The 12,463-nt window shown below is 44.1% G+C and overlaps 1 protein-coding gene across 1 annotated transcript; it reads right to left on the reverse strand.

The window, feature by feature from the left end:
* Positions 1–121: 121 nt before the first annotated feature.
* On the reverse strand, positions 122–12,290 carry zgc:152830 (uncharacterized protein LOC767682 homolog). The gene is made up of 16 exons (XM_042099984.1): positions 12,183–12,290; positions 11,308–11,349; positions 10,891–10,981; positions 10,040–10,188; positions 8,693–8,801; positions 8,300–8,421; positions 8,084–8,183; positions 6,977–7,052; positions 6,725–6,810; positions 5,782–5,886; positions 5,475–5,550; positions 5,166–5,284; positions 4,241–4,324; positions 4,048–4,105; positions 2,928–3,109; positions 122–784 (listed from the first exon to the last, which is right to left on the reverse strand). Exons 1-16 carry the CDS (start codon positions 12,191–12,193, stop codon positions 656–658), a joined length of 1,539 nt encoding a protein of 512 aa, XP_041955918.1. The 5' UTR covers positions 12,194–12,290; the 3' UTR covers positions 122–655.
* Between the last annotated feature and the right edge of the window lie 173 nt (positions 12,291–12,463).

Raw genomic sequence — 12,463 nt, forward strand, 5'->3', positions numbered from 1 at the left:
CTCCAAACTTCCACCATAGAACAGCTTAATGAGTTTTTCCCCATATCAAGTAAGCGCAAAGTATACTTGAATATTGCGCTCATTCTGCCTAACTTAACAGCAAACATGAATTTATAAGACGTGCAATTCAAATTATTTTATTTTTGAGTGCCAAGTTTATTTTTATGCAAAGAAAGATATACAGTACACCCTATGTCTATGTAGAGAGTATAAAAAGGAGGCATACAGATTCTTAACCTGCTTTAATCTTAATCCCAGAGTTAACATTTTAATGGCTTTTAATTATCACTGGACAGTGCCTGATATAGTACAATGACGCCAACTGCTGACCAAAGAAATGGACAGTTGGTAGACCGTTGGACACAATGGATGGAATGACCTGCAGCCAAGTTAAATTAATTGGATGGGCCTAATGGTTGGATGGATTAACTGTTTTAAAGAAAAGTAATATTCAAAATGGATTACACATATTGGAGATGAGAACTTAGAACATCAGAACACAACAGTTAAAATGAACCGTTTCACTGAGTGACAGTTGCAACTGTATGACTAAACAATAAGCAGGTTCAGCACAGACATGATAGTTGAATATTGTGTGTGTGAACGCCTGGCGGAGTGGGACGGCCTTTGATAGCGCTGTGCGGGCCGCTCAGTCCTAGAACAGGCCATACTTTGTGGCCATGGCCAAAATGGGCGCCCCGGTAGGGACTCCTGGGAAGGGTCCGGAGGAGCCGGCGATGTCGATGTGGGAGTAAGGCAGCGGCTTGTTGGAGTCCACACCATACTGAGGGGAAAGAGGTGGGTTAGTGAGAGATGTGTTCATACAAGAAACAGTACAGGTGCTGCTTGTAGTTGCGTAGAATTGAGATGGTGCGTATGAATGAGTATTGTCTGCTGGGATGGCATGACAATTTTACATAAAGCTGAACATGGAAGAGAATGGTCAAATGTTTTATCCTGAAAGCAAAACTAAACTGATTGTATGTATGTAGTGCCTCATCCTCCACAGCTACCTGACTACATAGTAGGCCTAGAACCACAGCCTTGTTATTTGTATGAATGCTTTCATTTTGTGCATACGCTCACGTAGCTGTGCATACGGCCTAGAACCACAGCGTTGTTATTTGTATGAGTACACTCACGTAGCTCTAACGGCCAGTTTCCTGTCCCCTCCTGTCAGGGGTTTTCAGCTTTGGGAGTATTTTCATTTTTCTACCCTCAGTAAATGTTATGCTGAGGCGAGTTTAACTGGTGTCACCTTTACATTATTCAAAGCTGCTAGGCTATAGTTGCTCAGTTGTGTTGTGGGATTCTGTGCTGTGTGTGCTCACCTATGCACATTCTAATTGCAAATATATCTACAGTATGTGCATAGTTAGTACGTGTGTGCAGGGGTGTCAAACTGTGTGTGTGTGTGTGTGTGTGTGTGTGGACTGATTACTAGGGCCCCAAGGGGGAAGAGGGCCCTTGAAAAGTCAGGAATATATTTTATTTTTCCTGAATATTTTCATTTCCAAATTAAATGCCATAATGAATGTAAAACGAAATGTAAAGTTAATTAGTAAAGTATATCTGCTGAATAATTTGATTGATTGACTGACTGAATTTTGTATATAAAAAATAGTGAAGACTGTCTTAAGGTCACACACACCCATTGCTAAAGCGCAAAATGGTTTAGTCCGCCTGCAGGACGATAGGTAGGCTATGCATTTTTGTTGTCAAACGTTTTATATTGCTTGTTTTTTGTCTATTTGCAAGTGTTTTGTCGATTTGCATGTGCGGCCATAAATTGCAGGTCGTTTGCACCCGTTACCCACCGTACTGAGTTGCTCTGATGATAACGGCCTGTGTAAGTCGCTTTGGATAAAAGCATCTGCTCAATGAATAAATGTAAAAGTGGTGAGGATTATATATTACATTACATTACATTACATTACATTTAGCAGACACTTTTTGACCAAAGTGACTTACATATGTCAGCTATATTACAAGGGATCACATTGTCCCCGGAGCAACTTGGGGTTAAGTGCCTTGCTCAAGGGCACAACGGTGGAAGCCGGGAATTGAACCGACAACTTTCAGGCTACTGCACGCTAGCCCAGCTCCTTAACCACTACACTACCACCGCCCTATATATATACTGTACTCTACAGATTTCTTTAACGGTGTGGAAAGATCTGACAAGATATGTAGTCTCTTTCTCACACACACACGCTTCCTGTGTGTGTGTGTGTGTGTGAGTGAGTGAGAGAGAGACTGTATATCTTGTCACTTTTCCTCTAACTGCTCTAACTTACAGCTACCTGACTACATACAGAGACCATGTGACCGCATGCGCACATTCAAATGAAAGTAGGCCTAGAACCACAGCGTTGTTATTTGTATGACTGCTTTCATTTTGTGCATACACTCACGTAGCTCTACGGCCAGTTTCCTGTCCCCTCCTGTCAGGGGTTTTCAGCTTTGGGAGCATTTTTATTTTTCTACCCTCAGTAAATGTTATGCTGAGGTGAGTTTAACGGGTGTCACCTTTACATTATTCAAAACTGCTAGGCTATAGTTGCTCAGGAGCTACTCTATTGATGTTGTCTATCTATGTGAAGAGATCAAACTCCCAATAGACTTGCTTAAAATTGTGTTAGCAAAAAAATTGTTGAATACCAGTGTAGATTTGTATAGGCTGTATTGCAATATGCTATAATCAATGAATGTAATATAAGTCTCAATGTATCAACTGCCCCCAGATCCCCTAGCATTTCGAGTGGCCCAGAATTATTTTCTGTCATAGGGCCTACATTTTCTAGCAGCGCCCCTGTGTGTGTGTGTGTGTGTGTGTGTGTGTGTGTGTGTGTGTGTGTGTGTGTGTGTGTGTGTGTGTGTGTGCGCGAGAGAGAAAGAGAGAGAGAGCAAGAGAGAGAGCGCTGTACCTTGTCCAGTCCGGAGCCCATGATGAGGAAGGCGGAGGGGGCCTGGTGGCCGCGGGGTGTAAGCGTGGACGGAAGGTTGTTGGCCTGCAGGATCTCCTCATACTCAGACTTGCCCTTGTGGAACTCGTAGTCCTCGCGGCGAATGCTGGACACCTCAAACACGTCGCCCAGCACATCACCCGCTGTCAGGCAGTAAGTTCGAAGGTCAAAGAAGTCATACATCCGTCAGGTTAACCTTCAGAGCCACACAACTAAATATATATATATTCCTTCAACTAACTAAATATATATATATATTCCTTCAGCATTATATTATATTATAATGTGGTATTTTTACTTTATTTCAGCATTTCACATTTATCTTATGATAATTTATCTCATTCTAAGTTTCATTATTATATGAGGCCTAATAATGAAACTGATATTACGTGAAGTTATAACGAAACTTACTGATATAAACCTAACAATGACACATCAAGGCCTATCAAAACCCTGTTAGCTTCCTGACAAAATAGCTGGAATGGGGCGTTTCAGATGCTTACTGATAACCCTTTGTCCATCGCTACAGTAATGTTGTGGAGTCACCTGTGCCAACTGAAAAGGGCGGTGGCCAATGAGCTGGGCTAGCATGCAGTACAAAAAGCTGTGGGTTCCTGCCAGCTACGGTTGTGCCCTTGAGCAAGAAGACGGGGCGTTCTAGATGCTTACTGAAAACCCTTTGTCCATTGCCACAGTAAAGTTTGTCAAAACACCAATGTTGTTGTAATGTTGTTGAGTTGATTGTGCGAGATGAAAAGGGCCTGAGCTGGGCTAGCAGTACAATACAAAAAGTCTTCCTGCATGCCCGTGTTGTGTTGTGTTGTGTTGTGTTGTGTTAATGCAGACCCAGTCCTGTTAGAAAGGTTTGGCTTAACAAATGGCTTTGTTAAGTGCAGCGACAGTAGCCCGGTTGACACCAGACCCTTCTCAGTAACTGACTCAAATTTGCCGGAAGTTCGTCTGGGTTTTTTCCACGCTACAGCGACAGCTCACTGTGGTCGGACACATTCACTGTGTTCAGCAGACATCTTGTGTGTGTGTGTGTGTGTGTGTGTGTGTATATATATATATAGGAGTTCACCTGTCTGCATCTTCTGGGCGGTTCCAACACGGTGGGCTGCTCCGTTGTCCATGATGATCTGCTCAGGAGAGACGACAGGGAGAAGGAGGGCATGGAACAGCGTAGTGGCCAGTTGGGATTGTGAGTGTGTGTGTGTCATACACACAGGTTACAGATGAGGTTATGTGTATATGTGTCATTGTGCCATACTAACAGAGTAGTTGGGCCCCATGGCACGAATGGCATGTCCAGTCAAGGTGGCAATGGTGAATAATTCAGGAGACCGTTCTCCGACAGCCTGCAAATAAACACACACACAGAGAGAGAGAGAGAGAGAGAGAGAGAGAGAGAGAGAGAGAGAGAGAGAGAGAGAGAGAGAGAGAGAGAGAGAGAGAGAGAGAGAGAGAGATGGACAGATCACTAAGGATCACAGAGGGAAAGGCAGCTTTCTGCTGCATGTTTCATTCATTTGAGGAGCTGCAGAGTTGAGGTAAACAGGACTGAGGAGGAGATCTGGTCAAAATGAAGATCTGCTGATGGATAGACAAGACAAATACATAGATGTGTTTGCTCAAAAGGAATGGCAAGGACCTTCACACATGTCAGAAACTGTATGCGAGATTAAAAGACAACAAATTGGATTTGCTGAATGAAGGCCATCGGAGTAAGCAACTTGACCATCCCTGCCAGCCTGTGACACCTCAGGACCAAACCCTCTATGGTATGAAGAGTCCACAAACAAATATCCAAACGGCTGCCATAACAACATAACTCATACTGACAGGTCGTTGGAAGCACCATGTTTTCCTTTCACTTCTATTGTTCCATCTCTGCCCTTTTGATTGACAGACCTGGCAAGCAGAGTCTTGCTATTTGTTTTGGAACGCTGGACTACTGCTCCGGATGTGTAGGTGTACTCCTAGTGTGTGTGGGCTCCCAACTCACTGCTCCAAGTGTGTGTGTGTGTGTGTGTGTGTGTGTGTGTGTGTGTGTGTGTGTGTGTGTTTGTGTGTGTGTGTGTGATGCAGAGAAAATGCACTCTTTTTCAAGAGTGTCCAGGCTGAGACAGACTGCAGCACATGCGTGTATGTCGATATGAGAGTTTTGTGTGTATGTGTAAGAGTGTGTGTGTTACCTACCTGTTCCTTCATCTCACACAGCAGGTCCACCATGACCATGCGCCCCTCAGCGTCAGTGTTCCCCACACGCACACGCCGGCCAGCACGGGACACCACCAACTCGTCCGCCACATAGCAGTCTGTGACACGCACACACACGCGCACACACACACACACACGCACATACACACACACATTGTAGATGAATGAAAAACTGTGTAAAGGGGTGTCTGTCTCATTGTTTTTCGGTCTTGAGCTGTCCATAGAGGTCTGTGGTGTGTGTGTGTGTGTGTGAGTGCTCTGATATGGCATGCATTATGTCATCCTCACCTGAGCCGACACTGTTGCGTACCATCGCCATGGAACCCACCACCTTAAGGTGTTTGGGCTTCAGCTTGGCCAGTATCTGGGATAGCCAGAACACATGGGAGGAATGTCAAACATCTGATGCCTGAGACAGTTTAGCCTGCCTGCGCACACACTCACACTCACTTCACTCTCTTTCACACATACTGTACATGTGAATGCACGTATAAACATACGCACAAACATATGCACACGCAAGAACGCACGCAAGCAACACACACTATTCACTACATGTGGATGTACACGTGCGCGCGCGCACACACACACACACCTCAAAGAACCCTGCCACAGCGGCTGCTCCACACTTGTCCCTGTGCATGCCTGCCATCACACCCCCGGCCTTAATGTCGGCTCCACCGGTGTCATAGGTGATACCCTAGAGAGAGAGAGAGAGAGAGAGAGAGAGAGAGAGATACATGGAGGAGAAATAGTGAGAGACAGACAGAGAGAGTATGTTTGCAAGAGGAAAAAAATGAGGTGGATGGAGGGAGGGAGTGAGAGAATGGGATGAAGGGAAAGAAGCAGAGAGTATGGTGAGCAGGAGAAACAGAGGCAGAAAGAGGGGGAGAGAGAAAGAGAGAGAGAGGCAGTGAAGAGGGAGGACAAGCGTTAAGACTGTACGTCATCACCTGCCACACTGGCATCTGTTTCTCATCAACCAGGGAGATCCAGTGTCATGTACATTCTCCCCACTCTCACACAATCACTTTGCACTGTAATGGGAAACCCTCAGTCTGGGACTGCACAGTGCACTGCCCACAGTAGAACATGCGTGTCAGATGGACAGGTTCTAACGGTGTGGGGGATACAGTGCACACAGTGTTACTGCCCACAGCAGAACACACGTGTCAGATGGACAGGTTCTAACGGTGTGGGGGATGCAGTGCACAGTGTTACTGCCCACAGTAGAACACACGTTTTAGATGGACAGGTTCTAACGGTGTGGGGATGCAGTGCACTGCCCACAGTAGAACACACGTGTCACACACTTTACATGATGTTTTGTTTTCAGTATTTATATGGTTTGATATGCAAGATGCTATTCTAATGTGTTTGAGATGACCGTATATACAGTATATGCTTAAACTAAGGTGAAATACACATGTCTTTTTTCGAGTACATGTCTGTCTGTGTGCATGTCTGTTTCTGTGTGTTTCTGTGTGTGTGTGTGTGTGTGTGTGTGTGTAAGGACAGGTCAGTCCACCATCTCTCACCTTGCCCACCAGCATGAGGGTCTGCTGTACGGGTCCCTCTCCACAGTACTTCAGTTTGATCACCCTGGCCTGGTGGCGTGGCACAGCTACATCACACACACACACACACACCAATGATTAACATATCACATATATAAATATAAACATACAATCAAACAGATTTACATTACAACAGTAGAACGGACTCATTATTTTCTTACACATTGACCAAACATATAAAACATATAAAATGTGTTACGAATTCACTCGTACCATTGGCACAGCGGTTCACTGCAGCCAGACAGGGATACTCCTTCTCCAGCACAGCCAGATCACTCATCACTTTCACCTGAAGACACAGAGAGACAGAGCCATGTACACATCCTCCTATACGGAGCTTTGTCAAACGGTGGTCCGACCCCTTCGGATGATTCAGATATGATGCTAACATGCTGACATTATGCGGTCATATGTGTGAACGACACCGACGCACATTAACAGAATCTCCGTGTGGTTGAACAGGTTGAACGCAAACACGAACATGAACAGAATCTCTGCATGTTCTTTGTTTCGTTCTGACACAAGCTAATTTACATAATGTCCGTCGAAAATACTAGGAGGGGAGTAGTGTTACAGCCGGCTAAGTTCAGAGTTCCAAATAGCCGGTTATGCTGTTCAAATATACGGTCCAACCGCTTGACATCAACAGAACATGCAGACTTACACGCAAGTCTGAAAGCTATTAAGGTTATTGTGTGTGAATGTGTCCATGTTTGTGTGTGAATGTGTGTGTGTGTGTGTGTGTGTGTGTGTGTCTTCGGATGTCCACATTAATGGTCAATGATCAACAGTGGCAAGAAACGAGAAAGATAGACGGACACATGGAGAAAAAAAAAAAAGACATGAGAAAGAGACAGAGCCAGAGAGAGGGAGAAGAGAGGTCCAGAGAGAGGGAGAAGAGAGGTCCAGAGACAGAGCCAGAGAGAGGGAGAAGAGAGGTCCAGAGACAGAGCCAGAAAGAGGGAGAAGAGAGGTCCAGAGAGAGGGAGAAGAGACAGAGCCAGAGAGAGGGAGAAGAGAGGTCCAGAGCCAGAGAGAGGGAGAAGAGAGGTCCAGAGAGAGGGAGAAGAGAGGTCCAGAGCCAGAGAGAGGGAGAAGAGAGGTCCAGAGCCAGAGAGAGGGAGAAGAGAGGTCCAGAGCCAGAGAGAGGGAGAAGAGAGGTCCAGAGACAGAGCCAGAGAGAGGGAGAAGAGAGGTCCAGAGACAGAGCCAGAGAGAGGGAGAAGAGAGGTCCAGAGAGAGGGAGAAGAGAGGTCCAGAGACGGAGGTTGCGGTGTTGTGAGCCTGGTGTTGTTTGGTTTGGACGGGGTGCAGTCTCACCTCCACAGGGCTGTCTTTGAAGACCGCCTGGACGTACTCAGCCACTCGAGGTGCCGCCATGCGCTCCGGGTCTGACCCCCCGATATCCCGACACACCAGCCTGGGTTTTGGACAATAGCAAGTACGATTGGCATGCATGGTGTAGTAAGGGGTTTCCCATTCTCTTACACACACACACGAACGAACACACACACACACACACACACACACACGCACCGTCCACTCTCCAGCGCAGTCGCCAGGTCAACCAGTTGTTTTCCCTTTTGCGGATCATTCATCCACACACCCAATACTGCCACCTTGTGGGGGGAGGGCTTCACGTCACGCAGTTCCAGAGGCTGGGGGAGAAATTCACATTTAACTTTTGACAGTCAAATCTCACAATTTACATCTATTTTATCAGAAATCTTCCTTCATAATATCCATCTTACACAGCTATGGGATACAACATACATGGTCAACTGGTCAATATGAAACCATGAAAAACAATCTAAAGAGCTTCGTGGCAAGTTAATTTTCTCAATGGGAACACACACACACACAGGTGATAACAATGCTTTATGTGGCACATTAGGGATACCACAAACACACAAGCAGTAAGGTTCTGACCAGGTAGAGTGCTTGAAGGGCTCCCAACAGGCCCACGAGTGTACTCTTCTCATAACTGCTGTGAGGCGGACACACGAGCAGAGGGCGCTGCAGGCCGGCTTTCAATGCCCTGGTAGAGTGAAAGGGAAAGCAAGGGAAAAAGAGGGAATGAGCCAGGGAGATAGAGAGGTAACCAAGAGAGAGAGGTAACCAAAAGAGAGAGAGAGAGAGAGGTAACCAAGAGAGAGAGAGAGAGAGAGAGAGAGAGAGAGAGAGAGAGAGAGAGAGAGAGAGAGAGAGAGAGAGCGAGAGAGAGAGAGCGAGAGAGAGAGAGCGAGAGAGAGAGAGAGAGAGAATGAAGAATTAAGAAAACCCTTTTTCCACACATTTAAAACCACCTACCCAAATTGTGAAGAGCTAAACAAAAATGAACAAAAAAAAAAAAAAATGAAATGGCTATCCTCCCAGGAGAGCATCCTTCAGCTGCCTTGGCAGCAAAATATATTTTTTTATGATTATGATTTTTTATTTTCAATCAATAAACAATACATATCATACAGAGAGAGCATTCGGAGAATAAAAATAACATTTAAATGAAATAAAGTTGGCAGCAAAATATATATAATTATGCCATAACCTGAGGAACACCTGTGTGACATGGACACACAAACAATGTATTTATTTTTTGGTCTGCATGTATTGTCTGAGTGTGTGTTTGTGTTTGTGTATTGTATTGTTTTTCCTTTGTCCTCTATCCGTCTTTTTCTGTCCTCTATTACCTCTATGGTTATTTTATATAAGTTTAGATCTATGTATGGTACACATAAATGTCTATGCCAATAAAGCACCTTTGAATTTGAATGAGCAAGGCAGTAGAGAAAGTAACAGAGAAAGAGAAAGAGAAAGTAACAGAGAAAGAGAAAGTAACGAGAATGAGGGGATGATAAAGACAGAGGCAGATATAGAGAGAGAGAAAATAGCAAAGGTGATCGAGAAGAAGAACACACAAAATGAAGCAGTTTGAAAAGCCAACAAGGTAAATGATGGCTACTTTGAAACATGGGAAACAAAAGCTAGACTATAATGTCTTTGTCTGTATATGTTTTAGCTGACCACAATAACAACAGGACTGAAAGCAAAGAACATTGATGTGCCTGAAGAAAGCCACTGTATACTATATATATATATATATATATATATATAAGCACTTTAGTCTATTTAAATATAAATATAATCTATTTTCTGATCTTAAACAACCGTGCCACACAAGTTGTGGCACAGTGCCTGCAATAAAACTAGAAACAAATACTGGAGCCTTGACAATGTCCCGCTCATCTGCTTTGCTTGGGTCCAATTCTAATGGCACACCTCTTAATGCCGTTGCTGGCAGCATCGCTGAACCTCCTGACGTCGTCATAGTCACGGTTCACGGGACCTGTGGATGCAAACACCAGCCTGTTGCCAGGGAGACCAGGGATCTTCAGGACCACCACCTCGTCCCCGAGCCCATTGTCCACCTGTGAGCGAGGGACATGGACAGAGGAAAGGTTAGAGAGGGAGGGAGAGACAAACAATATTCAACTCAACTTCTATTGTTCTTGTGAAAGCACATTCGAATCGAATGAGAGAGAGAAAGAAAGTAAGAAAGAAAGAAAGAAAGACCGAAAGAAAGGAGAGAGAGAGAGAGAGAGAGAGAGAGAGAGAGAGAGAGAGAAAGAAAGAAAGAAAAAGACAGCAATGCTGGCATAATTGGCACAATTTAACAAATTTCAACATAAAGGACATTTACAGAAGATACTAATGAGAGGGATCATTTCTTTGCTCTGGATGTACTCTATGGGGATCTAAGGGAGCTTATTCTTCGTATGATCTCCAACACGTCACCTGAAAGCGTGTGTGTGAAATCGTGAAGTTCAGCACTGCATGTGCTTTTGCGATGCATTCCATGTGGTCAGAAAAAGGTCTGACACGCATATCAGGACAAACACTGTTTACTCATCGGGCGGGTCATGATCAGAAATCTCAAAATATGCAATCCACCCAGATGACAGACACCCTTTGTTTGCTGATACATACCGTCATCTGTACTCACTGACATGTTGTGGTGAATAATAAAACCAGTACTACTGGTCATTGTGGAATGAATGAATGAATGAATGAATGAATGAAAGAAAGAAATGTGTGTGAGAGAGAGATGGAAAGAGAGTTTAGGTACATACAGAGCTGTAGTCCTCCAGAGGTGTTTTCAGGCATTCCAGCTCCTTGGGCAGCTTATCAAAGCCCTCAGCGACCAAAACTATGCCATCAAAACTGCAGCAGCACAAGCACAGACAGACAGACAGTCAAACAGGCAACTTTCATCACAATTCAACCCTATTTACTCAGCTTTTAGGCAAGTATAATGTCTCATGCGTATACAAGTCCTTACAACTTTTTACAGGCATCTTAGGTAAACAATTGGCTATAGACACTCAATGGCCAATAGATAAGCTGTAATGTGAAGCAATAAAACCTTCTATGTGAAAGCAGAGACCAAAGTCTGGAACAAAGTACTTTCTGAGACACAAAGTTGCCATGTCTACATCTCCACAGCACAACCTTCTGCATTTAAAACCCAGGCTGCTGTTGCTACTTACTTCTGGTCCTTGCAGTCGGTAGTGCACTGAATGGGCTGGACACTGAGGCCAAACACAAAGCAGTAATTAACTTGGTGCACACAGACACAAGCATTCAGTTCAAGTCTGTAGAATGGCATAGAGGTGTTTGCATATGTGTTTGATAGAAAATTGGTCCACCAAACGATACAAAAAAAAGTCTGCTTAGCAAGTTTTCACAGTAAATTCCAATTGTGGTGGTATATTTATGGTTATGGTTATGTAATTTAGCAGATGCTTTTGTCCTCGCTTTACAATTTTAGAAAAAAAAATGTTTCAGAACTGTCGTGTAAATGCTACTTTCACTTCCAGACACGGAGGACTTCCCCATTGTCCTGAACACGAGGTACGCGTGAAGTTGCTGATGCTTTCACAAAGTAAGCAAGCAGGGACTGATGCCTACTCATTCTGTTTCAGACAGATTATATAGCCTAGCTGCACTTGCACTCGTTCCAATCAGTAGCCCACCTTAAGGATCTTCTGCCTTTGACATTTGATGTCTGATCGTCTACGATCATATTCACCAGCAGTGCAGCTACCGCATCTTTAGCTATAATTAAACTACACCACAGAACATAAATACATTGTTTTGCATTAAAAAACACTGACTGACATCAAGTTCACACTCTCAGATAATCGGTCTTGCTAGGCTGCCAACACCAGGAGCAATGCATGCAACGAGGCACTGTAGCTTACCGTTATATGAAACTCAGCCAAAAGCTGGTTTGGAAAATATACTGTGCCTCACTTAAGTTATTTATCATACATGGAAACATACAACACATCTCATGTTTAAAGTATTAGGATGATTGTAATTGTGTTATGGTAACCAACAGACATAAAGAAAATGGTCTTACCAGGTAGACATATCTCAGCTAGTCTTCCCTGAGTCTGAGAGCAATAGCGGCGAATGAGTTCAGTCAGCTGACAAAACTCGCTCAAGTTCAATCACATGATTTTAGCGAAACGCAGTGATTCCTGGGAAATGAAGTTTTTAATGATTAAAAGTGTGTTACTAACTTCACGTGAACTCTAACAAAAAAACGTTTTAAGGCAAAACATGTTTTCATATTCTCGTAATATAGTGGACATGTAAAATATCTAGTGGTTGCTTTGTAGGATATTCGTTTTTGACGTA

The sequence above is a fragment of the Alosa sapidissima genome, chromosome 8 (assembly GCF_018492685.1).
Source record: "Alosa sapidissima isolate fAloSap1 chromosome 8, fAloSap1.pri, whole genome shotgun sequence".
Taxonomy (NCBI): Eukaryota; Metazoa; Chordata; class Actinopteri; order Clupeiformes; family Clupeidae; genus Alosa; species Alosa sapidissima.